Source organism: Pristiophorus japonicus, chromosome 11 (assembly GCF_044704955.1).
Source record: "Pristiophorus japonicus isolate sPriJap1 chromosome 11, sPriJap1.hap1, whole genome shotgun sequence".
Taxonomy (NCBI): Eukaryota; Metazoa; Chordata; class Chondrichthyes; family Pristiophoridae; genus Pristiophorus; species Pristiophorus japonicus.
Window position 1 is genome coordinate 85,447,450 of NC_091987.1, and position 26,639 is coordinate 85,474,088.

General features: G+C 47.4%; 1 protein-coding gene across 1 annotated transcript in view; it reads right to left on the reverse strand.

The window, feature by feature from the left end:
- Window positions 1–7,887, reverse strand: part of LOC139276125 (NXPE family member 3-like) — a 742,865-nt gene extending 734,978 nt beyond the window's left edge. The window contains exons 1-2 of the mRNA XM_070893650.1: window positions 7,067–7,887; window positions 4,418–4,491 (exon numbers count right to left, since the gene is read on the reverse strand). Coding sequence (XP_070749751.1) covers window positions 4,418–4,491; window positions 7,067–7,887 — 895 coding nt within the window. The remainder of the gene's footprint in view (window positions 1–4,417; window positions 4,492–7,066) is intronic.
- Window positions 7,888–26,639: the final 18,752 nt, after the last annotated feature.

Consider the following 26,639-nt stretch of genomic DNA (forward strand, 5'->3'; position numbering starts at 1 on the left):
TAGAACGATAGAAGGATTATCACCACATGAAATTGTCATGGGACGTCCCCATTGTTTTCCTTTTTCTGCACCGTTTACTGCTAAACAAATGGATATCCACAAAATGGAAGAAAATATGCTAAACTATTGCATTGCTTTAACAAAATGTATTTCTGGCTTTCAGTCCCAGGTAAAGGAAGCCCAAATTGATCCTGCCGAAGGAAGATGCCATAGCTTGGAGCCTGGCGAGTTCGAGTACATGAAGGTGTTCAAGAGGAAAAATAGTCTTCACCCAAGGTTTGAAGGTCCATTCCAGATCCTGTTGACCACCAATACTGCCATGAAGATAAAGGAGAGACCAACATGGAACCACGCCTCACACTGCAAAAAAGCTCCAGAACACGAGGAAAAGGAATCACCAACCCCATCAGTAAAGGGAAATGGACATTAGGACTATGTTTCCTTTTGACACTTATAATACCTGTAATGCCGGAATTGCATGTAAACACCTTCTGTATATGTCCCACAAATACGCTACGGAAAACAACAAGGAAGGAGGTTGTTGGATATGTACCCAAACCCCTCTCCACTCTAAAGGAGGGATTCCTCTTAGACCTATCCCACTTAACCTGTCAGAAGTAGTAGAATGGTAGATCTACCAGAACAGCACACGCCAATTCCCTAGGATGATAAGAGTTGCGTCTGTGGTAGTATACCCACCATCGGGCGACGGGAAGATGGTGGCATTCTCTAGTTTATCATTTTACCCCATATCTGCAGAGCCCTGGGAAAGGGGGGTGGATATCGTCTGAATACCTTTGAAGGGTGGTACCAATCGAGGTATGACCACTCCCAATAGCCTCCCTTCCTCACCCTTACCAGGGCCACAGGTATGGGAAGGCTGACGGGGACAATATGTTTAGTAAGGAACTTGACCGGGGGAATATTCGTAGGCACGAGTCAGTGCGAATATAATCTTACAGTGGTGGGTACTCTTGACGAGTTTCCCCTTTATACGTCCTCTCAGTTTTATGGTTGTACACTGGATGTCCCATATGTCAACCAGATAGGTACTTTCAACGATTCCCTGGTATGCTAAGGGTTTGATGTGGATAAAACCACCTCGTACACTGGAACATACTTTGTTTGTGGCCACAAGGCCGACCCCTGGTTGCCAAGGGGCTGGACAGGATCATGTTACCTGGCACATGTGGTACCATCCATTCGTCACTTATCCTCTCTAGCAAATCACCCGCATTATCGATCCAGCCGAGCCATTACAGAAACACAACGATTCTTTTCTATCCTTGTTCCCCCTCTAGTAGTAGCATTTGCCATAAGAGAAATAAGAAAAGTGGCTAGAATATTAGAAGAGGTAGCAAACGACACTGCAGAAGCTATAAGCGGATTAAACGATGAGATGGTGGCTATAAGAACAGTAGCTTTGCAAAATAGAATGGCTCTAGACTATCTGCTGGCAGAAAAGGGTGGAACATGTGCACTAATAGGGTCTGAGTGTTGCACATACATTCCTGACAATTCTGAGGAAATAGGTAACTTAGTGGACCACATCCGGAAGGAAGTTGAAAAGTTAAAGAAACCAGGTTCCTGGGGCATGTTTGATTGGGCAGGCGGATGGTTCGGGCCTATAGGTCAAACCATAGTACAAGGGCTGATCATATTCAAGGTCATTATCTTTGCTTTATATTTGGTATTAGTCCTGATAAAATGCTGCTGTGCGCCACTAGGGGCTACAGCCGTACCAGCGGGGGTGGCCACCATGATGGTAGCCACAACCTCAGAAGCCTCAGAGAAGGAAGAAACCATGAAGATGGAGAGACTCTGTAAAATTCAGTTGGACTAAAAGTTATTGTCCCTATAGGGACAAAAGGGAGGAATGTGGAAAGACAGAAAAAGGAGCAACCATAGATTGCAAGGCTTGCTGGGATATTATATTCGGTCAACCTAAGAATTAGAGCTTACTTCAGCAACTATACCAAACAAGCTGTCAGCAGTTGAAACCACGGGTTGCAATACCTTACAGCAGCTGAGGTCATCTGTCTTTTCTGTTTAATTATAATCACAATGAGGATGTGATAACCAAAAACTAGACAGAGTGTACAGGGGGCAAGGAGAGGTTAGCCCAAAATAAGGAAAGGGTAGCTAAGACAAGTATCCATTGGATAACACTGATGAGGTAATTAAGTAAACTGCTGGACTCTGCACTATTACAAAAAAAAGAGGAACCATCACATATGATAGGAGTTGTTTACTCGGGTGTATAAATATGTTCCAATTTCTGTGGATTGCGGAGTTGGTACCCTAGCCTTTGTCTAGGGCACTCTCCCCTTGTATGCAAGTAAAAATAAACTAGCAATCTGACGGCCTGCTTGTGTTAAGATTCTTGCCTTGAATCGGTGTCTTCGACACCTAACAGCAGGCTTATAGCCTAAGCATCAGTCATCACCTTCATTTGCAAGAAGAGCGTGGCATCCAGCTTTGGCACAATGAAATAATGCATAGGGCAAAGATCATTATTGGTATAGTGTTTTAAATGGTACCTCAGAAGTAATTCTCCAGGGCTGTGCAATGAATCACAGACGCCACATGAAGTGTGAGCAAAAGTGAGGCGCATACTCACCATTACCTTCTTCCCCATACCAGCAAATCTCTTCCACGTTCACAGCGGGTACGAGGATCTGGGCGGCTGCATTGACTTGGTTGGCAATTGCCCTCCATGCAACTGGCACCTGTGCTTTAACTGGAGTTTCAAATAGGGCCACCTTCCTGCAGTATACCTCCAAATCCAAAGGTGGCTACATATTGCCAGTGTGTGATTGAGAACAATAGTTCATTGTTCTGTCACTGTTACAGCAGGCCAAGCTATCTGGGAAAGCTATTGATATGCCAATAACTTATTCAATTGCGCGGCTGCATCAAGCTGTGCATAGACCCTTCGTACGCAAACGCCAAGTGTCAGTACGTGCTGAGATTCTATCTGTCCCCGGTGTTGTGAAGGATGGGTCTGGCCAGGCTGCCGTGGAACGCTCCGAGCAGTTGGAACGTGCCTCAGCACCTGTCCTTCAAGAAAAACACTTTTGACTTACAAGACCATAAAGCAGTGGTCGGCACGTAAGGGCCTGGATACCCTACAAAAGAAGGCGATGATGGATCCTGTCGGATGGTTCCCCGAGCAGACTGTCGAACTCGTTTGGCAGAATGTCTCATCGCCAGAACTTTCACACAAGCACCAAGACGTAGCTTGGTTGGTGGTGAGAAGGGCCCTACCCGTCAGATCCTTCACGCACAGCCAGGATTTCAGAGACACGGCACTCTGCCCCCAAGTTGGCTGTGGTGCGGACGAGACTGTCAGCCATCTCCTTTGGGACTGTCCCTTTGCAAGGCAGGTCTGGAAGGAGATGCAGTGGTTGCTGTCGAGGTTTATCCCAAGCAGCTCCGTAACACAGGACTCTGTGCTCTGCGGACTGTTCCCAGGGACACACGCTGAGACATACATCATCTGCTGCTGGAGGGCCATCAACTCGGTGAAAGATGCTCTTTGGTCTTGCCGAAATTTGCTGGTCTTCCAGAGCAAGGAGATATCCACGTCTGCGTGTTGCAGACTGGCGCAATCCAAGATCCAGGAGTACGTGCTGAGGGATGCACTAAATATTGGTGCAGTCGCCGCAAAGGCACGGTGGTGAAGAGCCACAGTTTAAGGCCCTTCCACCACGGTAAACCCAGGGGCTGGAATCAGTATCAAACTCCCCTCGGGCTGTACTTGTAAACCTTTGATCTGAAAAAACCTATGAAGTGCCATGTATAATGCAAGTTCAGCAACTGTTTAGTAATGTATGTTGTAAAGAAATGTAACTGTACCCTCACCCGTTCCATGTACTGTATAGTGCCACATGTAACGTAATTTGATGACTGTATTTCAATGTATCCTGGATTGTACTGAATTGTACCCTGAAATATAAAGCAAGCAAATGTATTGAACGGAACTGCCATCAGCATCCAAATGTACTGAACTGCCTTCCAATGTATCGTGCAAATTTTTATATGAATAAAGTATATATTTTGAAATTAAAAAAAAATAACATTCAATTTAGGCCAATGGACTCACATCAGAACATTATTTAGAGCCTGCTCTTGGAACTTCCAGCACTTTGAGCTATTGACTCAGGTGAACCTGTGACAAGCAGAAACACAACCCGATTTTTACCTGACATGTGAGAAAATAAATCCTACTTGAACTAAATAAAAGGTTGCTCCCAAAATGTGACTTAACTCAATAAGAAACTGCATGAAACATTAAATTAAATTTAGAATATAAGATAGTATCTGCAGCACCAAAGAATTATTGCAACATTCTTCTTACTTGTATTCCCTCTAATATACTAAACCTCTATTCTGCAATAATTTACATTGCTCTTACCTGTACGAGGTGAAGGTTCAACAATGACATAACCCGAACCACTGGGTAATATGCGCTTCTTGACATTGACCCCACTGAAAATAAATTATTATTATTATTGTACATTATGCCACAATCCATGAATTGTAACAAGTGAAAGTTTCAAATGACTGGAAGCTTAGCAATACAAGGTGGCATTGTATTATTTGGGCACACGGTCAGCGGAACACAAGGCTCTCCCTGACCCCCTCCCATGACATACCCGAGTGCTGAGGACCATTCCTCTCGTCTGTGATTATGCTCCCACCCACTGCTCAGCTGCCTCTTCCTGCCAGTTTTGGGCAGTAGAATGACTGGCTATGTATGTGAGTTTCAGCCCCCGCCCACCCAGGTTATAATCGGAGTGTTTTTCTCGCTTCCAGCCGTTTCTGGCGCGGAGCGGTGCGGGCACCAATTTGGGCAGGTTGGCAGCGCAGCCGTGGCCTGCGCTTGCTGTCGAGTCAGATTGTGTCGCCACGACCTGCTATTTTAGACGTCGCTGCTTGAATGTTCGCCCTCTCCAAAGCAGACAAATCTGAAGGTGTGTTCAGCTGCATGACGGACCCACACTAACGCTACTTAAAGGGACACACACAACTTTCAAGTAAGTTTTAATTGTTGCTTTTATGCTGGTTCCTGTACAGTTTATTTGAGTAGGGTCTTGGTTGTAAGACATTTAAAACATTGTTAAAGTGCAGAGAGAATGCTGCTGGACATTTGAAAGGCTTTGGCCGAGAAATTCGGGTCATTTGCACCTCCCGTTAGCACACCCAGTGGTTTGCTAACGGGCCGTAAATGATTTTTCACCCAGGTGTGGCACCACTAACAACTCCCACTAAATTACACGGAAGTTTAGTGCCGTCAGTAACCCATAGCGGCCCGCTCCACTGCGTTGGTATTGATGACCTCATCACTGTGCGCAGTGCCCCGTTATTGCCCCGGAACAAAAATTGGGGAGCACCCCCTGAAGTTGCGCCAGGCAATGCCAGCAACAGCTTCTGGGGACGTGAACCATGCTGCAGGCCGCTCTCGGGCAATACTGAAAGGGGAGGTGGCGGCCATTTAAAAACTGACAAATATCATCTGTGCCCCTTAGGCGCTTCGATCGCGGGGACCATGCCGCGATTGGTCAGCTCGCCACTCTGCTTGAGTGCCAGGCTGTTGGCACAGCACCCCCGCTCCCCGCTGGTCCAGGGAGACCCGTTTCTTCACTGCAGAGTTTGCAACTTGGGCCCTTCCCTTCAATGAAAGGAAGAACCCCTCCTATACGGCAGCGCTACACGGCCCAGTGCATAGTGCTGCGGCCTGCTCCCGTCCAACTTACTACCAGCCCAGAAATGAAGTGGAGCGCTTTATTTTGTGCTGCACTTACTTTCAGGGGAGGTAAACTGAATTTTGTGAGTTGGGCAGGTCTTCCGCACCTGACGCGAAATGTCCAGCTTCCAGGATGTTACCACCCCCCCAAACGCAGTGCAATGGAATTTCATTCCCTTTGTCTCTTAAAAGGAGGGGTCTTGAGACCACCACTTGCTCCCAGTCCTGGGGGCTCCAGTCCCCCTTGGGCTACAACACGGCATGGAGATGGAGCAGAGGCAGCAAAGGGAACAAGCTGCTTGCAAAGAGAAGTGGAGGAGGAAGAGAAGGAGGAGGAAGTGGAAGAAGCGAATGGGAGGAAGCGGAAAAGGAGGAAACGGATGTGGAGGAGGAAGAAGTGGAAGGATGGAGGCAATCCATACTCCCCACACACACACTCCCAACACTCCCCACACACACACACTCCCCATTCATTCTCCTCCCCTTCATTCTCCTCCCCGTCTTCTTGACCCAATGGCTGGACAGGTTGAATTTGTTGGGTGTGTGAAATGAGGAAGGCACAAGGGGAGGACTGTGGTGAGGAGAGGGGAGGAAGCTAAAGGTGCACCATGTGCAGCTTGTACATCAGAAGAGATTGTGGGATAAGGGGAAGTACGAGCGAGGTACCCCACATGGGTCTGGAACAAAAACAAAAATCTATCCCATTAACTTACCACCCGAGAAAAAAGTTTCAGACTTTATGATTTTGCTGCGTTTTAGCTCTCTCCCTCTGTACCACATAAGAGTCCCTGTCTGGGAAACAGGAAGTTGACCAATTCCAATGCATCGGGTAATGATGCCCTTCAGACAGCTCTTGGAAATGTTCGAGAGTGGCCGAGGATTACTTACCCTTTGAAATTTCCTCCCTCATTGTATAATTACTAAATTAACAACCGCTTGCTGCCCACTCAACAGCTACTCATCTCCAAATACTTGCTATGACAAGTGCCGGAAGTTTTCCATGTTCAAGTTTTTAAATTGACATTCCAGCTTAGATAGGCCTAGTTCTAGTCTAGGCACAGGCTCGACGGGCTGAATGGCCCCCTCCTGTGCTGTAAGCATTCTATGATTCTATAAAATGAATCCATCAATCCCATGCTGAAAAGGAGTATGGATCGGAGATAAGGCTACAACACTGTAGTGCCGCATCTCCAACCCATGATCCCTTCAGTTGCACTGGAACATGAGGTTGGTGAATTTATCCTTGTCTCATAATCTGAGCTCGGGATGTGAAGAAAAGTAAAACAAACATATAAATGAGAATGTTCAGTGCCATACCTTTGGAAATAATGTCCTTCTTCTCCTTTTAAGAGTTTCTGCTGATAGCCTCCCATCATATGGTTGATACGAGCAGAGCAGGGGAGTTTCTGTGGTTTGTAACAGAACCAGGGCTCCCCAGTCCTGGGATCAGTAAAGTTACAGAGCGGTTCAGTTTGAGGCAAACAAAGATCACACACAGTGGTCTCAGAGATATCCCCTGATTTGAAGGTACTTTTAAAATACACTCTCTCTGGCCAATCATTGCGTAGCCTGTCAAGTGCTTGGATCCCTTCACTGGGATGAACCAAGGAAACAGATACTTCAACTTTCCCTGGCCAAGATAAATTAAAATTTATATAGTAAAATCCATTTTGGTTATCTACAACGGTTCCTGCTGAACCGGCTTTTAAAGCTGGGGTGTGGATCCGGCCTTGAAGATAGTCACCCCCATATTGCTTTGGGTGTCCTTCAAAATCATTCATACGCAGCATCACTTGTAACTGATCACCAACATAGAAAGTCTTTCCAGAATTTACAATAACAAAGTGAACATGTGATGGGTCGCTGCTTTTCAGAAAGGGAACAGCAGGCTTGGGTGGTTTTGGCCATTCAATCATTTTCATAAGGATTGTCCCCTCTGACCTTTCTTCAGGGGTGAAGCGCTGATTCTGGTAGCCACATTGCAACAGTCGGTCCGTCCAAAGAGATGTTGTTTTGTCCTTTGGGTGTTCTATTATGGGATCAGATTTCAGAGCTGGGTAACTCTTCCAATTTGCCTCTGATCCAGAGGTTGAATATTTATTGCCCTGTGGAAAGGAACAACTATTTAAAATTAACATATTCGTACTTCAGGTGCACTTTCTAAATCACACCCACCTCCAGCCAAGAAAGATGCATGGAATTAAAAAGGGGAAACAATTCTTAGAAAGTTGTTCAGGATCTTGCTGGATGGGAACATGTTTGAAAATTGTTGAAGGAAGGAACCGAGGCCTGGAAAAGAGCATTCATTGACTCAATCCCTCTACCTATTGCTTCGATGAGGTTTCCTCTCAGCTGTAGTTGACAGGATTCATGACCATATTTATCACATTTCCCAAGCCTATGATCTCATCCCCTGTCGCTCCTCTCATAGCAACAGGGACCCCTCACCTTCACCTTCCATCCCACCAGCTTCCCCTATGCCAAATTATTTTCTGTCACTTCTGCTGCCTAAGGACATGACCCCCACCATCAAGTGCTTTGTCCCCTCTGGGATACAGTCGTTCATTCTTCTTCCAATCTATCTTCCAGCTGCCTTTCCCAACACCGCTCCCTGAAACCTGAGTAGATGTAAGAAGAATTGATTCACCCATTCCCACACATTGTCCAGGGCACCAATTATTGCAGTTTACCTGTATGTTGGCAGGTCTCGTACATTGCATTCACTCAGCTAGATTTGGATAAATGAAATGCAGTTTCAGTAATTACTTTTTTGAACACCTTCTTTCTGTCTGCAAGAGTGAGTCATAACTCCCTGTGGCTCATTACTTCCAAATTCCACCTCCCATTCCTACTCTGAAATCTCTGGCATTCTTCCCTGGAATGTTGCAAGCATCAGGAACAGAGGGCAGCCCTCTGCCACACATGTAGCAACTGCAGACCTGAGCTATCTTTCTCATTTGCTTAGAGGTAGGGATACTGGAGGTGCATTAGTGTTTGCGGGAAGATATCAAGTTAATATTACCGCTGTTTACCTATTATTGGAACATATTTCTAGCCCTGGAGTCTGACTTATAATGCTGGCCCATCTTTATTTCTGGGGGCAGGGAGCCTGCTGTCTGCTCCAAGCATTTTGAGGAAGCTTTTTTACTGCCTTCTTTTGACTTGGGGCTCAAGGTGCCAACATCTGCGGACTGCCTCCTGGTATTTGTGTTGTTGAGTCTTTTTCTCCATGGTCCAGTAGCAGAATCACTGGCTCCTGTAAAACTGGGGGGCAGATTTGAGGACACATGGATGCCAGAGGCCGGCTCACAGGCCATGAGACAGCCAATTCATCTAAAGAAATTGTTCCATTGAGTGGTCCTACAAAGCAGGAGACCCACTGGAACAATACCCAGAAAATGAATGGGCAGTGGTGGAAACAGAGGCAGTCACAGTCGTGGGAGGGGAGGGAAAAACCCGAGTCGGGGGACACCCAAAGGTGCACTCCTGCTCCTCCTGGCCCACAAAGCAACTGCAACAACAATCTCACCATTTTGCCATCCCCTGGCCCTTCTGCTGCTTGGCTCCGTGTTTCCCGGGTGATGTTGACATCCCTGTTATATTGTGAGGGCTGCTCCCGGGCTTCCCCAGGATTTCTGGCTAAAGCGCCTGATCAGCCCAGTGCAAGCGACTTGTGCTGAGAGCAGGAAAAGGTTTCCTTGTGGGCTAAAGAGGGGCCTGAACTGCAGAGCAATGTGCAATTGATGCAAGAAGGAATCAATGCCATTTCTAAAATGGCCCTTTGATATTAAAAAGAAATCCTGACGTCTTTTGTCGTCACCCCGATCTCGACCTCCTGTTGCCCCCCGCGTAGCGGCAGCGTGCCGCTCTGGGATCCGCTGCTTGTGCGGGACAGGTGTCTTTGATGTGTCGCTATAGGAGCAAGTGACTGCCATATTTATATAACTTATCCTGTCCCTTTGATTTGGGATGAGATCAGTGGCAAGTCAGCAGGCGGATGTTCCATCCCTCTACATTTCTGCAGGCGTAAAGCTGCCACAGAATTTCTTCCCCAATATCGTGAACTGCAGATCAGGAAAGGCACAAGTTCCATTTCCAGTCAGTGCTGAGTTGGCTGGTCTCAGCCAGGCAGCAGTAAGCGTGCTACAATTGGTCTCAGCAGCTGTAGGTCTCCACACCCCCTCCCCAGTCTCCCCAACCTTCCCAGTCTCTACATCCCCTCACCAGTCTCTCTCCTCAACCTTCCCAGTCTCTCTACCCCCTCCCCAGTCTCTCTCCCCAACCTTCCCAGTCTCTCTACCCCGTCCCCAGTCTTTCTCCCCAACCTTCCCAGTCTCTCTAACCTCCTCCCTCCCCCACCCCAAGTCCCTCTTCCCAACCTCCCCAGTCTCTCTCCCCAACCTTCCCAGTCTCTCTATCCTCTCCACAGTCTCTCTACCCAACCTTTCCAGTCTCTCTAACCTCCTCCCTCCCCCACCCCAAGTCTCTCTTCCCAACCTCCCCAGTCTCTCTCCCCAACCTTCCCAGTCTCTCTATCCTCTCCACAGTCTCTCTACCCAACCTTTCCAGTCTCTCTAACTTCCTCCCTCCCCCACCCCAAGTCTCTCTTCCCAACCTCCCCAGTCTCTCTCCCCAACCTTTCCAGTCTCTCTATCCCCTCCATAGTCTCTCTACCCAACCTTTCCAGTCTCTCTTCCCCCACCCAGTCTCTCTGCCCCCCTCCCCAGTCTCACTGCTTCTCCCTCCCAGTCTCTCTCCACCCCCCTCCCCAGTCTCTCTCCCCTTCCCAGTCTTTCTCCTTCCCCCTCCCAATCTCTCTCCCCCAGTCTCTCTCTCCATCTCTATCTCTATCTGCACCCCCTCCCCAGTCTCTCTCTCTCTCTGCCCTGCCCTAGTCTCTCTATCCCTCTCCCCCTCCCCAGTCCCTCCCCTATCCCCAGTCTCCCCCGCCCAGTCTCTCCCCCACCCTCCCCCAGCCTCTCTCCTTCCCCCTCCCAGTCTCTCTCTCTCCCCAGTCTCTCTCTCCCATATCTATCTCTGTGTGCACCTGCTCCCCAGTCTCTCTCTCTATCCCCTCCCCAGTCTCTCACCTCTCGCAGTCTGCCCCCAGCCTCTCCCCTCCCTCCACAGTCTACCTCGCTCTCCCTCCCCAGTCTCTCTTGCTCTCTCACACTCCCAATCTCTCTTTCCAGCCCCCTTCCAATCTCTCTCTCTCCAGCCCCCTTCCAATCTCTCTCTCTCCCCTCCTCTCCATCCTTCTTACTCACCACCAGTCTCTACCCATCGCCAGTCTCTCTCAGCCTCTCTCCCCAGTCTTTCTCGCCCCCTCCCCGGTCTCTCTCACCCCCTCCCCAGTCTCTCTCGCCCCCTCCCAAGTATCTCTCTCCCCACCCCCAGTCTGTCTCTCCCAACCACAGTCTCTCATCCTTTTCAAACTCAATCTCTCCCCCCTCCCTCCCCGTTCTCTCTCCCCCCTCTCCCAGTCTCTCTCCACCACCTGCCAGTCTCACTTTCCCCCTTCCCAGTCTATCTCTCCCATCCCAGTCTGCCCCCTCAGTCTCTCTTTCTCTCCACCCGCCCCCATCTGTCTCTCTCTTAACCCTCCCCAGGCTCTTTCTCCCTCACCAGTCTTCCCCTCCCAGTCTCTCCCCCTCCTTCCCCAGTCTCTCTCTCTCTCTCTCCCTCCCCAACCTCGCTCTCTCACCCACCCCCAGTCTCTCTCTCTTTCTCTCTCCCCCACCCCCCAGTCTCTCACTCTCACAAATCAAGTCTCTCTCTCTCTCTCTCAATCCCCAGTCTCTCTCTCTCTCTCTCTCCCCAGTCTCTTTGTCTCTCTCTCTCTCTCGCTCTCTCTCCCCCCAGTCTCTCTCTCTCTCTCTCTCTCTCACCCCAGCCTCTCTCTCTCTCGCCCCAGTCTCTCTCTCTCTCTCTCCCACCCGACTCTCTCACCCTCTGCCCCCCAGTCTCTCTCTCCCCCCAGTCTCTCTCTCTCTCTCCCACCCGACGCTCTCACCCTCTGCCCCCCAGTCTCTCTCTCCCCCCAGTCTCTCTCTCTCCCCCTCTGCCCCCAGTCTCTCTCCCACCCGTCTCTCTCGTTACCCCTTCTCCCCAGTATTTCCCACCCTCTCTCCCCACCCCGTCTCTCTAATGCCCTCACCCCTCCCGAGTCTCTCTCGCCCCTCTCTCCAGACTCTCCCACTCTTCTCAGTCTCTCGCACACCTCGCCTCAGTCTCTCTCGCCCCCCCCCTCTCAGTCTCTCTCTCCCTCCCTCTCTCCCCTCAAATGTCTCTCCTCCCAGTCTCTCTCCCCATCCCTCCCAGTCTCTCTGCCACCACTCGTTCACCCTCCCCAGTCTCTCCCCCATCCCCAGTCTCTCTCTCCCTCTCCTCAGTCCCTCTATCCCCCCTCCCCAGTCTCTCGCACCCTCTCCCCAGTCCCTCTATAGCCCCTCCCCAGTCCCTCCCCCTCCCTAATCTCTTTCACCCTCTTCCCAGTCCCACTATCTCCCACCCCCCGTCTCTCTCCCCATTTCCCAGTCTCTCTCACCCTCTATAGCCCCCTCCCCAGTGTCTCTCACCTTCTCCCCTGTCACTCTATCCCCCCCCACCAGTATCTCTCTCTCCCCCCCAAGTCTCTCTCTCTTTCTCTCTCTCTCTCTTTCTTGCCCCAGTCTCTCTCCCCCATCTTTCTCTCTCCCTCTCTACACCCCAGTCTCTCTCCCCGCAGTGTCTCGCCCTTCCCAGTCTCTCCCCCATCCCCAATCTCTCTCTGCCACTCTCTAGTCTATAAGAACATAAGAAATAGGAGCGGGTGTAGGCCATACGGCCCCTCGAGCCTGCTCCGCCATTTAATACGATTATGGCTGATCCGATCATGGACTCAGGTCCACTTTCCTGCCCGCTCTCCATAACCCCCTATTCCCTTATCGTTTAAGAAACTGTCTATTTCTGTCTTAAATTATTCAATGTCCCAGCATCCACAGCTCTCTGAGGCAGCGAATTCCACAGATCCACAACCTTCTGAGAGAAGAAATTTCTCCTCATCTCTGTTTTAAATGGGCGGCCCCTTATTCTAAGATAATGCCCTCTAGTTCTAGTCTCCCCTATCAGTGGAAACATCCTCTCCGCATCCACCTTGTCAAGCCCCCTCATAATCTTATACATTTCAATAAGATCACCTCTCACTCTTCTGAATTCCAATGAGTGGAGGCCCAGCCTTCTCAACTTTTCCTCATAAGTCAACCCCCTCATCTCCGGAATCAACCCAGTGAACCTTCTCTGAACTGCCTCTAAAGCAAGTATATCCTTTCGTAAATATGGAAACCAAAACTGTATGCAGTATTCCAGATGCGGCTTCACCAATACCCTGTATAACTGTAGCAAGACTTCCCTGCTTTTATACTCCATCCCCTTTGCAATAAAGGCCAAGATTCCATTAGCCTTCCTGATCACTTGCTGTACCTGCATACTAACCTTTTGTGTTTCATGCACAATTCTCTGCCCCAGCCCAGTCTCTCCGCCCCGCCCCCCATTATTTATTTAACCCTTTGTAATCTGCATGACACCTGACCACCAGAGGGTCCACCTATTGGAGTCCTAAGGGATCCCAGCATTCCTTGGGAGCACAGTTTGTAAGTAGGCCACCCAAGAGGTATCTGCACTCTGGAATCTTATTAAAGGAGCTAAAGTCACACTTGCCCATTACACACAGTACTTAGTTTCACCCTTTATTATGAGTGTAACACCCCCCAACCACAGTCTCTCTCCTCCCCTCCCAGTCTCTCTTCCTCAGTCTCTCTTGCTCTCCACCCCCACCCCGTCTCTCTAACTCTCTCTCCCCTCCCCAGTCTCTCTCAGCCCCCTCTCCAGACTCTCTCTCCTACTCTCTCCAGTCTCTCTCTCCCCTTCCCAGTCTCTCTCTCCCCCCTTAGTCTCTATCTCTCCCTCCCTTCCCAGAATCTCTCTCCCCCCTCCCCAGACTCTCTCTGCCCCTCTCCCTCCCCAGATCCTCTCTCCCCTCCCGAGTCTCCCTCTCCCCCACTCCCCAGTTTCCCTCTCTCTCTCTACCCCTCCCCAGTCTCTCTCCCCCATCCCCAGTCTCTCTCCCCCATCCCAATCTCCCCCTGCCTCCCCTGTCTCCCCCTGTCTCTCTCTGTCTCACCCCCAGACTCTCCCTGCCAGTTTCTCAATCCCCAGTCTCTCACTCTTCCACTCTCCCCCCAAATCTCTCACTCTCCCACTCTCCCCCGAGTCTCTCTCCTCCCAGTCTCTCTCCTCATACCCCCAGTCTCTCTCCCCCCACTCTCTCCTCCTACCCAGTCTCTCCCCGTCCCCAGTCTCTCCCCCTCCCCAACCCCAGTCTCTCTCCCCCACCACAATCTCTCTCCCCCCTCCCATCCAAGTCTCTCTCCCCTTTCCCTCCCTAGTCTCCCTCTCTCTCTCTCTCTCCTCCTCAGTCTCTCTCACTCCGCCCCCCTCTCTCTCCTTCTCAGTCTCTCTTTCTCACTCTCCCCAATATCTCTCTCCCCCTCACTATCTCTTCCCTCACTCCATTCTCTCTCTCTACAGTCTCTCTCTCTCTCTCCCTCTCTCGTCCCAGTCTGTCTTTCCCCTCCACCCCGCCCCCAGTCTCTCTTTCTCTCTCCCCCAGTCTTGCTCACACCCCCGCAGTGTCTCTCCCCTCCCCTGTCTCGATCTCCCCTCCGCCCCAGTCATTTTCTTTCTGCCCGCGCCCCCCGCTCCCAGTCGTTCTCTCTCCTCCTCCCCAGTCTTTCTTTCCTCCTCCCCAGTCTCTCTGAGTTGAAGAGATTGCAAAGTTGCTGTTTAAAGAATGGACTCAGTCGAGAATATTTCATGGATTTTATGGGTTTTTCTGAGGATATTTTCCCTGTGATGGGATCACCCAGAGAAGTGAAAAAGCTGTTTTGTTAAAACTCCAGAGGCCGCATGGCAGTTAGCTGTGACAAAAGAACTGTCAGTTATCCAGAACGGGTTTGCCCACCAGTCACAGCTAAAGGAAGGGGGGCCACGAATATTGACAAAAGTGCTGTCGGCCAGGAAGGGGGGGCCATTGTCAATGCCACTCTAATATGCAAAAGCACTTCTCACCTCCATCGCAGAAGGAAAAACAGGACAATGAACCCACTAGCCTGGCCAGCCATATAGGAGCCGGGTCTTTCTCAACACAAAGACTAGGAGAGATGCCCAGAATTAAGGGCCATCAGCCCAATGCATATGGGTTGGATGGCCCATCACTGACTAAGTACCCGTGCTTAGAAACAAAGAGGTTTTAAAGATTGGCGGGAAAGATAGGGATTGCAAAACTCCCATAAAGACAGGACCTTTTCCACTTTATTTTTAGCTTGAAGCTTGTAGCTTGAAGGTGGGAGTGAAGCCTGGAGCTTGGAGCTTGCAGGTTGTATCTAGAGAGAGCTCTCTCTCCCTCTCGCTCTCGCTACACCAAGATCGATGTACCAGGAGGAAGCCACAGTTCCGCAGAAGAAGCCGCCGAGACTGAAACTCAGACAGTGACTTCCCACAGCTGAGCTGAGCGAGGAAACCAACTGTGTGTGTAGTGGTGAGCATGATCGCGAGTGTCCCAAGCTGGGTGAGACTAAGGGCTCAGGGTTTTCTCAGAAGTGAAGCTTTTCAGGGCTATTCTGGGGAGGGAGCTTCGACTGGGTAATTCATTGGTAGGGGTGAAGTTAGAACCCACCAGGGAAGTACTGCATGTTACTAGGTCTCATTTCTGTACTGTATGTACGCTGTTTGTAACCTGGATTTTATTCTCCACTGAGACAGTGATGTCGTTTAGTAGTGCATGTTTTAGCCAGTGTATGTTAGACCAAATTTTCACTGGGGCCTTCCTGTCTGTGACTCATTTCATTTACACTCTGAATAATAATTCCCGGGTCGAGAACTTTCATAAGGCAGGGGTGATTCAAACCGTCCGTCTAGATATTGGGCTGGTATTAAAACCACTTACAACTCTCCCAAATCTCTCTCTCTCTCTCTCCACAGTCTCTCTCATTCCCCCAGTCTCTCTCCCTCTCCACAGTCTCTCTGCCCCCCCTCCCCCGTCATGATCTCACCTCCCCCCCCCACAGTCTCTCTCTATCTGCCTCCCCAGTCTCTCCCCCTTCCCATCTCTCTCTCTTTCTCTCTTCCCCTCCCCAGTCTATCTATCTCCCCCCTTTCCCCAGTCTCTCTCTCTTTCTCTGCTCCTCTCTCCCTCTCCAGTCTCTCGCTCTCTCTCTCTCCCCAGTCTCGCTCACTCTCCCCCAGTCTCTCTCTCCCTCTCCAGTCTCTCTCCCCCGCCCCCCTCCCTCAGTCTCTCTTAGATCTGGTACTGTTTAATGAGACAGGATTAATAAATGATCTCCTAGTAAAGGATCCTCTAGGAAAGAGAGGTCATAGCATGGTTGAATTTCAAATTCAGTTGGAGGGTGAGAAAGTTTGTTCTCAAACCTGTGTCCTGATCTTAAATAAGGGAGATTATAAAGGTATGAAGGCAGAGATGGGAAAAGTGGACTGGAAAAATAGATGAAAGTAGAAGATTGGATAAGCAATGGCAGACATTTCATAACTCTCAACAAAAATATATTTCAGTGAAAGAGAAACACTTCAAGAGAAGGGAGAACCATCCCTGGCTAACTAAAGCGTGGCTAAGGTAAATGTTGGTCCCTTCGAGAATGGGACCGGGGAATTAATAATGGGTAATGTGGAAATGGCAGAAACTCTGAACAAATATTTTGTATCAGTCTTTATGGCAGAGGATATTAACAATATTCCGATAGTGGGTAGTCTAGGGGCTATGCGGGGGAGGAACTTAACACAATCACAATCACAAAGGAAGTGGTACTCAGTAAGATAAAGGGACTCAAGGCAGATAAATCCCCTGGACCTGATGACTTGCATCCTAGAGTCTTAAGAGAAGTAGCGGCAGGGATTGTGGATGCATTGGTTGTAATTTACCAAAATTCCCTGGATTCTGGGGAGGTCCCAGCAGATTGGAAAACTGAAAATGTAACGCCCCTATTTAAAAAAGGAGTCAGACAAAAAGCAGGAAACTATAGACCAGTTAGCCTAACATCTGTAGTTGGGAAAATGTTGGAGTCCATTATTAAAGAAGCAGTAGCAGGACATTTGGAAAAGCAAAATTCGGTCAGGCAGAGCCAGCATGGATTTATGAAGGAGAAGTCATATTTGACAAATTTGCTGAAGTTCTTTGAGGATGTAACAAACAGGGCGGATAAAGGGGAACAAGTGGATGTGGTGTATTTGGACTTCCAGAAGGCATTTGACAAGGTGCCACATAAAAGGTTACTGCACAAGATAAAAGTTCACAGGGCTGGGGTTAATATATTAGCATGGATAGAGGATTGGCTAACTAACAGAGAGCAGAGAATCGGGATAAATGGTTCATTGTCTGGTTGGCAACCAGTAACTAGTGGGGTGCCGCAGGGATCAGTGCTGGGACCCCAACTATTTACAATCTATATTAATGACTTGGAGGAAGGGACTGAGTGTAACGTAGCCAAGTTTGCTGATGATACAAAGATGGGAGGAAAAGCAATGTGTGAGGAGGACACAAAAAATCTGCAAAAAGACAGACAGGCTAAGGGTATGGGCAAAAATTTGGCAGATGGAGTATAATGTTGGGAAGTGTGAGGTCATGTACTTTGGCAAAAAAAATCAAAGAGCAAGTTATTTTTTAAACAGAGAAAGATTGCAAAGTGCCACAGTACAGTGGGACCTGGGGGTACTTGTGCATGAAACACAAAAGGACAGTATGTAGGTACAGCACTTGATCAGGAAGGCCAATGGTATCTTGGCCTTTATTGCAAAGGGGATGGAGTATAAAAGCAGGGAAGTCTTACTACAGCTATATAAGGTATTGGTGAGGCCACACCTGAAATATTGCGTGCAATTTTGCTTTCCATATTTACGAAAGGATATACTTGCTTTGGAGGCAGTTCAGAGAAGGTTCACTAGATTGATTCCGGAGATGAGGGGGTTGACATGAGGAAAGATTGAGTATGTTTGGCCTCTACTCATTGGAATTCAGAAGAATGAGAGGTGATCTTATTGAGACGTATAAGATTATGAGGGGGCTTGACAGGGTCGATGCAGAGGGGTCGTTTCCACTGATTGGGGAGACTCGAACTGGGGGCATGATCTTAGAATAAGGGGCCGCCCATTTAAAATAGAGATGATGAAAAATTTCTTCTCTCAGAGGGTTGTGAATCTGTGGAATTCGCTGCCTCAGAGAGCTGTGGAAACTGGGACATTGAATAAATTTAAGAGAGAAATAGACGGTTTCTTAATCGATAAGGAGATAAGGGGTTATGGGGAGCGGGCAGCGAAGTGGAGCTGAGTCCATGATCAGATCAGCCATGATCTTATTGAATGGCACAGCAGGCTCGAGGGGCCATATGGCCTACTCCTGTTCCTATTTCTTATCTTCTAAAGGATGGTATCCAATTGGAAACAATGGCTTACAATGTGGCCAAAATTAGTGAGAGGCCAAGGGATTGGAAATTTAAAAAAAACACCAAATGATGACTAAAAAAATAATGGAAGGAAGATGGACCATGGAATATATAAAGACAGTGAGAGCTTCTACAGGTATATAAAAAGGAAGAGAGTAGCAGCTAAAGTAAATGTTGGTCCCTTAGAGGATGAGACTGGGGAATTAATAATGGGGAACAGGGAAATGGCAGAGATTATGAACAAATATTTTGTATCAGTCTTCATGGTAAAAGACACTAAAAACATCCCAATAATAGATAATCAAAGGGATATAGGAAGGGGGAACTTAAAACAATCACTATCACTAAAGAAAAAGAACTCGGTAAAATAATGGGACTAAAAGCAGACAAGTCCCCTGGACCTGATAGCCTGCATCCTAGGGTCTTAAAGAAATAGCTGCGGAGATAATGGATGCATTGGTTGCAATCTACCAAAATTCCCTGGATTCTAGAGAGGTCCCAGTGGATTGGAAAACCATAATGTAAAACCTCTGTTTAAAAAAGGAGGGAGATAGAAGGCAGGAAACTGTAGACCAGTTAGCCTAACATCTGTCATTGGGAAAATGCTGGTGTCCATGATTAAAGAAGCAGTAGCAGGACATTTGGAAAAGCATAATGCAGTCAAGCAGTGAGCATGGTTTTATGAAAGGGAAAGCACGTTTGACAAATTTGCTGGAGTTCTTTGAGGATGTAACGAGCAGGGTGGATAAGGGGGAACCAATGGATGTAGTGTATTTGGATTTCCAGAAGGCATTCGCGAAGTTGCCACATAAGAAGTTACTGCACAAGATAAGAGCTCACGGGGGTCGGGGTTATATATTAGCATGGATAGAGGATTGGCTAACTAACAGAAAACAGAGAGTCGGGATAAATGGGTCATTTTCTGGTTGGCAAACTGTAACTAGTGGGGTGATACAGAGATCGGTGCTGGGGCCTCAAATATTTACAATCTATATTAAAGACTTGGATGAAGGGACCGAATATAATGTAGCCAAGTTTGTTGAGGATACAAAAATGGGTGGGAAAGCAAGTTGTGAGGAGGACACATAGACAGGCTAAGTGAGTGGGCAAACATTTAGCAGATGGAGTATAATGTGGAAAAGTGTGAGGTTATCCAGTTAGGCAGGAGAAATTAAAAAGCAAATTATTATTTAAATGGGGAGAGATTACAAAATGCTGCAGTATGGAGGGATTTGGAGGTCCCTGTGCCTCAAACACAAAGGACTGGATTTTCGTGTTTCTTTGTTTTGGAGCGAAAACAGAGGCTGTGTGGGAAAATTACTGTTTTTGCTCCATTACCGTTTAAGGCCTAACCTTCGGCCTTTGGGGTATGCACATCGCAAAGAGAGGCGTTGCACAGTTATTCACGGCGCAAAAACCTGATGTTCGCCAAGAGGGCAGAGAAACCCAAGGCAAAAAGCAAAAAGGGCCACATTATAACAAAATCCTAAATGGGCAAATGGTGTTAAAAAGACAAGCCTGAAGGCTCTGTGCCTCAATGCGAAGAATATTCGGAATAAGGTGGTCGAATTCACTGCGCAGATAGCAATTAATGGATATGATGTAATTGGCATCACGGAGACATGGCTCCAGGGTGACCAAGGCTGGGAACTCAACGTCCAGGGGTATTCAACATTTAGGAAGGATAGACAGAAAAGAAAAGGAGGTGTTGCTGGTTAAAGAGGAAATTAACACAATGGTAAGCAAGGACATTAGCTTGGATGATGTGGAATCTGTAAGGGTGGAGCTACGGAATACCAAATGGCAGAAAACGCTAGTGGGAGTTGTGTACAGACCACCAAACAATAGAAATGAGGATGGGGACAGCATCAAACAAGAAATTAGGGATGCGTGCAATAAAGGTACAGCAGTTTTCATGGGTGACTTTAATCTACATATTGACTGGGCTAAGCAAACTGGTAGCAATGCGGTGGAGGAAGATTTCCTGCAGTGTATTAGGGATGGTTTTCGAGACCAATATGTCGAGGAACCAACTAGACTGGGTGATGTGTAATGAGAAAGGACTAATTGGCGAGGTCCCTTGTGGAAGAGTGACCATAATATGTTAGAATTCTTTATTAAGATGGAGAGTGACAGTTAATTCAGAGACTAGGGTCCTGAACTTGGGTGAAAGGTAACTTCGATGGTATGAGACTTGAATTGGCTAGAATAGACTGGCAAATGACAATTAAAGGGTTGATGGTGGATAGGCAATGGCAAACATTTAAAGATCACATGGATGAACTTCAACAATTGTACATCCATGTCTGGAGTAAAAATAAAATGGGGAAGGTGGCTCAACCGTGGCTAACAAGGAAAATTAAGGATAGTGTTAAATCCAAGGAAGAGGCATATAAATTGGCCAGAAAAAGTAGCAAACCTGAGGACTGGAAGAATTTTGTAATACAGCAGAGGAGGACAAAGGGTTTAATTAGAAGGGGGGAAATAGAGTACAGAAACATAGAAACATAGAAAATAGGTGCAGGAGTAGGCCATTAGGCCCTTCGAGCCTGTACCGCCATTCAATGAGTTCATGGCTGAACATTCAACTTCAGTACCCCATCGTGCTTCCTCGCCATATCCCTTGATCCCCCTAGTAGTAAGGACTACATCTAACTCCTTTTTGAATATATTTAGTGAATTTAGTATGAAAGGAAGCTTGCTGGGAACATAAAAATTGACTGCAAAAGCTTCTATAGATATGTGAAGAGAAAAAGATCAGTGAAAACAAACATAGGTCCCTTGCGGTCAGATTCAGGTGAATTTATAATGGGGAACAAAGAAATGGCAGACCAGTTAAACAAATACTTTGGTTCTGTTTTCATGAAGGAAGACACAAATAACCTTCCAGAAATATTGGGGAACGAGGGTCTAGTGAGAAGGAGGAACTGAAGGAAATCCTTATTTGGCGGGAAATTGTGTTAGGGAAATTGATGGGATTAAAGGCCAATAAATCCCCAGGGCCTAATAGGCTGCATCCCAGAGTACTTAAGGAAGTGGCCATAGAATTAGCGGATGCATTGGTGATCATTTTCCAACAGTCTATCAATTCTGGATCAGATCCTTTGGACTGGAGGGTAGCTAATGTAACACCATTGTTTAAAAAAGGAGGTAGTGAGAAAACGGGTAATTATAGACCGGTTAGCATGACATCAGTTGTGGGGAAAATGTTGGAATCAATTATTAAAGATGAAATAGCAGCGCATTTGGAAAGCAGTGACAGGATCAGTCCAAGTCAGCATGGATTTATGAAAGGGAAATCATGCTTAACAAATCTTCTGGAATTTTTTGAGGATGTAACTAGTAGAGTGGACAAGGGAGAACCAGTGGATGTGGTGTATTTGGACTTTCAAAAGGCTTTTGACAAGGTCCCACACAAGAGATTGGTGTGCAAAATCAAACCACATGTTATTGGGGGTAATGTACTGACGTGGAAAGAGAACTGGTTGGCAGACAGGAAGCAGAGAGTCGGGATAAACGGGTTCTTTTCAGAATGGCAGGCAGTGACTAGTGGAGTGCCGCAGTATTGGGACCCCAGTTATTTACAAAATACATGAATAGTTTAGATGAAGGAATTGAGTGTAATATCTCCAAGTTTGCAGATGAAACTAAATTGGGTGGCGGTGTGAGCTGTAAGGAGGATGCTAAAAGGCTGCAGGGTGACTTGGACAGGTTAGGTGAGTGGGCAAATGCATGGCAGATGCAGTGTAATGTGGATAAATGTGAGGTGATCCACTTTGGGGGCAAAAACACAAAGGCAGAATATTATCTGAATGGCGGCAGATTAGGAAAGGGGAGGTGCAATGAGACCTGGGTGTGTGTCATGGGTCATCAGTCATTGAAAGTTGGCATGCAGGTAAAGCAGGCGGTGAAGAAGACAAATGGTATGTTGGCCTTCATAGCTAGGGGATTTGAGAATAGGAGCAGGGAGGTCTTACTGCAGTTGTACAGGGCCTTAGTGAGGCCTCGCCTGGAATATTGTGTTCAGTTTTGGTCTCCTAATCTGAGGAAGGACATTCTTGCTATTGAGGGAGTGCAGCGAAGGTTCACCAGACTGATTCCCGGGATGGCCGGACTGACATATGAGGAGAGATTGGATCAACTGGACCTTTACACATTGGAGTTTAGAAGGATGAGAGGGGATCTCATAGAAACATACAAGATTCTGACGGGACGGGACAGGTTAGATGCAGGTAGATTGTTCCTGATGTTGGGGAAGTCCAGAACCAGGGGACACAGTCTGAGGATAAGGGGTAGACCGTTTAGGACTGAGATGAGGAGAAACTTCTTCACTCAGAAAGTTGTTAACCTGTGGGATTCCCTACCGCAGAGACTTGTTGATGCCAGTTCATTGGATATATTCAAGAGGCAGTTAGATATGGCCCCTACGGCTAAAGGGATCAAGGGGTATGGAGAGAAAGCAGGAAAGGGGTACTGAGGGAATGATCAGCCATGATCTTATTGAATGGTGGTGCAGGCTCAAAGAGCCGAATGGCCTACTCCTGCACCTATTGTCTATGTTTCTATGGAACAGTGTGGATCAGCCTCAGACAGGAGATGGGGAGAGGGATGGAGTGAATGTCTAATGAACGGAGTTTGTGGCGGAGACCAAAAACAATGGCTTCGGTTCTCCCAATATACAATTGGTGAAAATTTCTGCTCATCCAGAACTGGATGTCGGACAAGCAGTCTGACAATTTAGAGATCGTGGAGGGGTCGAGAGAAGTGGTCGCAAGGTTGAGCTGGGTGTCATCAGCGTACATGTGGAAACTGATGCTGTGTTTCCAGATGATGCCGCCATGGGGCAGCATGTAGATGAGATAAAGGAGGGAACCGCTAGATCCTTGGGGACACCAGAGGTAACGATGCCAGGGTGGGAAGAGAACCCGTTGAAGGTGATTCTCTGGCTACGATTACGTAGATAAGAATGGAACCAGGGGAGTGCAGTCCCACCCAGCTGGACGACAATGGAGAGGCATTGGAGAAGGATAGAGTGGTCAACCGTGTCAAAGGCTGCAGACAAGGCAAGAAGGACGAGGAGGGATAGTTCTTTGAGGATGTAATGAGCAGGGTGGATAAGGGGGAACCAGTGGATGTGGTGTATTTGGATTTCCAGAAGGCATTCAATGTGGTGTCACATAAAAGGTTACTGCAAAAGATAAAAGTTCACGGGGTGGGGGGGTAATATATTAGCATGAATAGAGGATTGGCTAATTAATAGAAAACAGAGAGTCAGGATAAATGCGTCATATTCCGGTTCACAAACTGTAACTAGTGGGGTGCCGCAGGGATCGGTGCTGGGGCCTCAACTATTTACAATCTATATTAATGACTTGGAAGAAGGGACCGAGTATTATGTAGCTAAGTTTGATGATAATACAAAAATGTGTGGGAAAGCAACTTATGAGGAGGACACAAAAAATCTGTAAAGGGATATAGACAAGCTAAGTGAGTGGGCAAAAATTTGGCAGATGGAGTACAATGTGTGAAAGTGTGAGGTTATCCACTTTGACAGAAAAAATAGAAAAGCAAGTTATAATTTAAATGGAGAACAATTGCAAAGTGCTGTCGTACAGTGGGACCTGGGGGTCCTTACGCATGAAATACAAAACGTTAGTATGCAGGTACAGTAAATAATCAAGAAGACAAATGAAATATTGGCCATTATTGCAAGGGGGTTAGAGTATAAAAGCAGAGAAGTCCTGCTACAATTATACAGGGTATTGGTGAGGCCACACCGAGAGTACTGCATACAGTTTTGGCCTCCGTATTTAAGGAAGGATATAGTTGCATTGGAGATAGTTCAGAGAAGGTTCATGAGGTTGATTCCGGAGATGAGTGGGTTGACATGAAGATAGGTTAGTAGGTTGGGCCTGTACTCATTGGAGTTCAGGAGAATGAGAGATTATCTTATCGAAACATATAATATAATGAGGGGGCTCGACAAGGTGGATGCAGAGAGGATATTTCCACTCATAGGGGAAACTATAATGAGGGGGCATAGTCTCAAAATAAGGGGTCGCCCATGTAAAACTGAGTTGAGGAGGAATTTCTTCTCTCGGAGGAACATAATAAGAACAAAAGAATTAGGAACAGGAGTAGGCCATCTAGCCCCTCGAGCCTGCTCCGCCATTCAATAAGATCATGGCTGATCTGGCCGTGGACTCAGCTCCACTTACCCGCCCTCTCCCCGTAACCCTTAATTCCCTTATTGGTTAAAAATCTATCTATCTGTGACTTGAATACATTCAATGAGCTAGCCTCAACTGCTTCCTTGGGTAGAGAATTCCACAGATTCACAACCATCTGGGAGAAGAAATTCCTTCTCAACTCGGTTTTAAATTGGCTCCCCCGTATTTTGAGGCTGTGCCCCCTAGTTCTAGCCTCCCCTACCAGTGGAAACAACCTCTCTGCCTCTATCTTGTCTATCCCTTTCATGATTTTAAATGGTTCTATAAGATCACCCCTCATCCTTCTGAACTCCAACGAGTAAAGACCCAGTCTACTCAATCTATCGTCATAAGGTAACCCCCTCATCTCCGGAATCAGCCTAGTGAATCGTCTCTGTACCCCCTCCAAAGCCAGTATATCCTTCCTTAAGTAAGGTGACCAAAACTGCACGCAGTACTCCAGGTGCGGCCTTACCAATACCCTATATAGTTGCAGCAGGACCTCCCTGCTTTTGTACTCCATCCCTCTCGCAATGAAGGCCAACACAGAAACATAGACATAGAAACATAGAAAATAGGTGCAGGAGTAGGCCATTCGGCCCTTCTAGCCTGCACCGCCATTCAATGAGTTCATGGCTGAACATGCAACTTCAGTACCCCATTCCTGCTTTCTCACCATACCCCTTGATTCCCCTAGTAGTAAGGACTTCATCTAACTCCTTTTTGAATATATTTAGTGAATTGGCCTCAACAACTTTCTGTGGTAGAGAATTCCACAGGTTCACCACTCTCTGGGTGAAGAAATTCCTCCTCATCTCGGTCCTAAATGGCTTACCCCTTATCCTTAGACTGTGACCCCTGGTTCTGGACTTCCCCAACATTGGGAACATTCTTCCTGCATCTAACCTGTCTAACCCCGTCAGAATTTTAAACGTTTCTATGAGGTCCCCTCTCATTCTTCTGAACTCCAGGAAATACAAGCCCAGTTGATCCAGTCTTTCTTGATAGGTCAGTCCCGCCATCCCGGGAATCAGTCTGGTGAACCTTCGCTGCACTCCCTCAACAGCAAGAATGTCCTTCCTCAGGTTAGGAGACCAAAACTGTACACAATACTCCAGGTGTGGCCTCACCAAGGCCCTGTACAATTGTAGCAACACCTCCCTGCCCTTGTACTCAAATCCCCTCGCTATGAAGGCCAACATGCCATTTGCTTTCTTAACCGCCTGCTGTACCTGCATGCCAACCTTCAATGACTGATGTACCATGACACCCAGGTCTCTTTGCACCTGCCCTTTTCCTAATCTGTCACCATTCAGATAATAGTCTGTCTCTCTGTTTTTACCACCAAAGTGGATAACCTCACATTTATCCACATTATACTTCATCTGCCATGCATTTGCCCACTCACCTAACCTATCCAAGTCACTCTGCAGCCTCATAGAATCCTCCTTGCAGCTCACACTGCCACCCAACTTAGTGTCATCCGCAAATTTGGAGATACTACATTTAATCCCCTCGTCTAAATCATTAATGTACAGTGTAAACAGCTGGGGCCCCAGCACAGAACCTTGCGGTACCCCACTAGTCACTGCCTGCCATTCTGAAAAGTCCCCATTTACTCCTACTCTTTGCTTCCTGTCTGACAACCAGTTCTCAATCCATGTCAGCACACTACCCCCAAATCCATGTGTTTTAACTTTGCACATTAATCTCTTGTGTGGGACCTTGTCGAAAGCCTTCTGAAAGTCCAAATATACCACATCAACTGGTTCTCCACTCTACTGGAAACATCCTCAAAAAATTCCAGAAGATTTGTCAAGCATGATTTCCCTTTCACAAATCCATGCTGACTTGGACCTATCATATTACCTCTTTCCAAATGCACTGCTATGACATCCTTAATAATTGATTCCATCATTTTACCCACTACCGATGTCAGGCTGACCGGTCTGTAATTCCCTGTTTTCTCTCTCCCCACTTTTTTAAAATGTAGGGTTACATTGGCTACCCTCCACTCCATAGGAACTGATCCAGAGTCAATGGAATGTTGGAAAATGACTGTCAATGCATCCACTATTTCCAAGGCCACCTCCTTAAGTACTCTGGGATGCAGTCCATCAGGCCCTGGGGATTTATCGGCCTTCAATCCCATCAATTTCCCCAACACAATTTCCCGACTAATAAGGATTT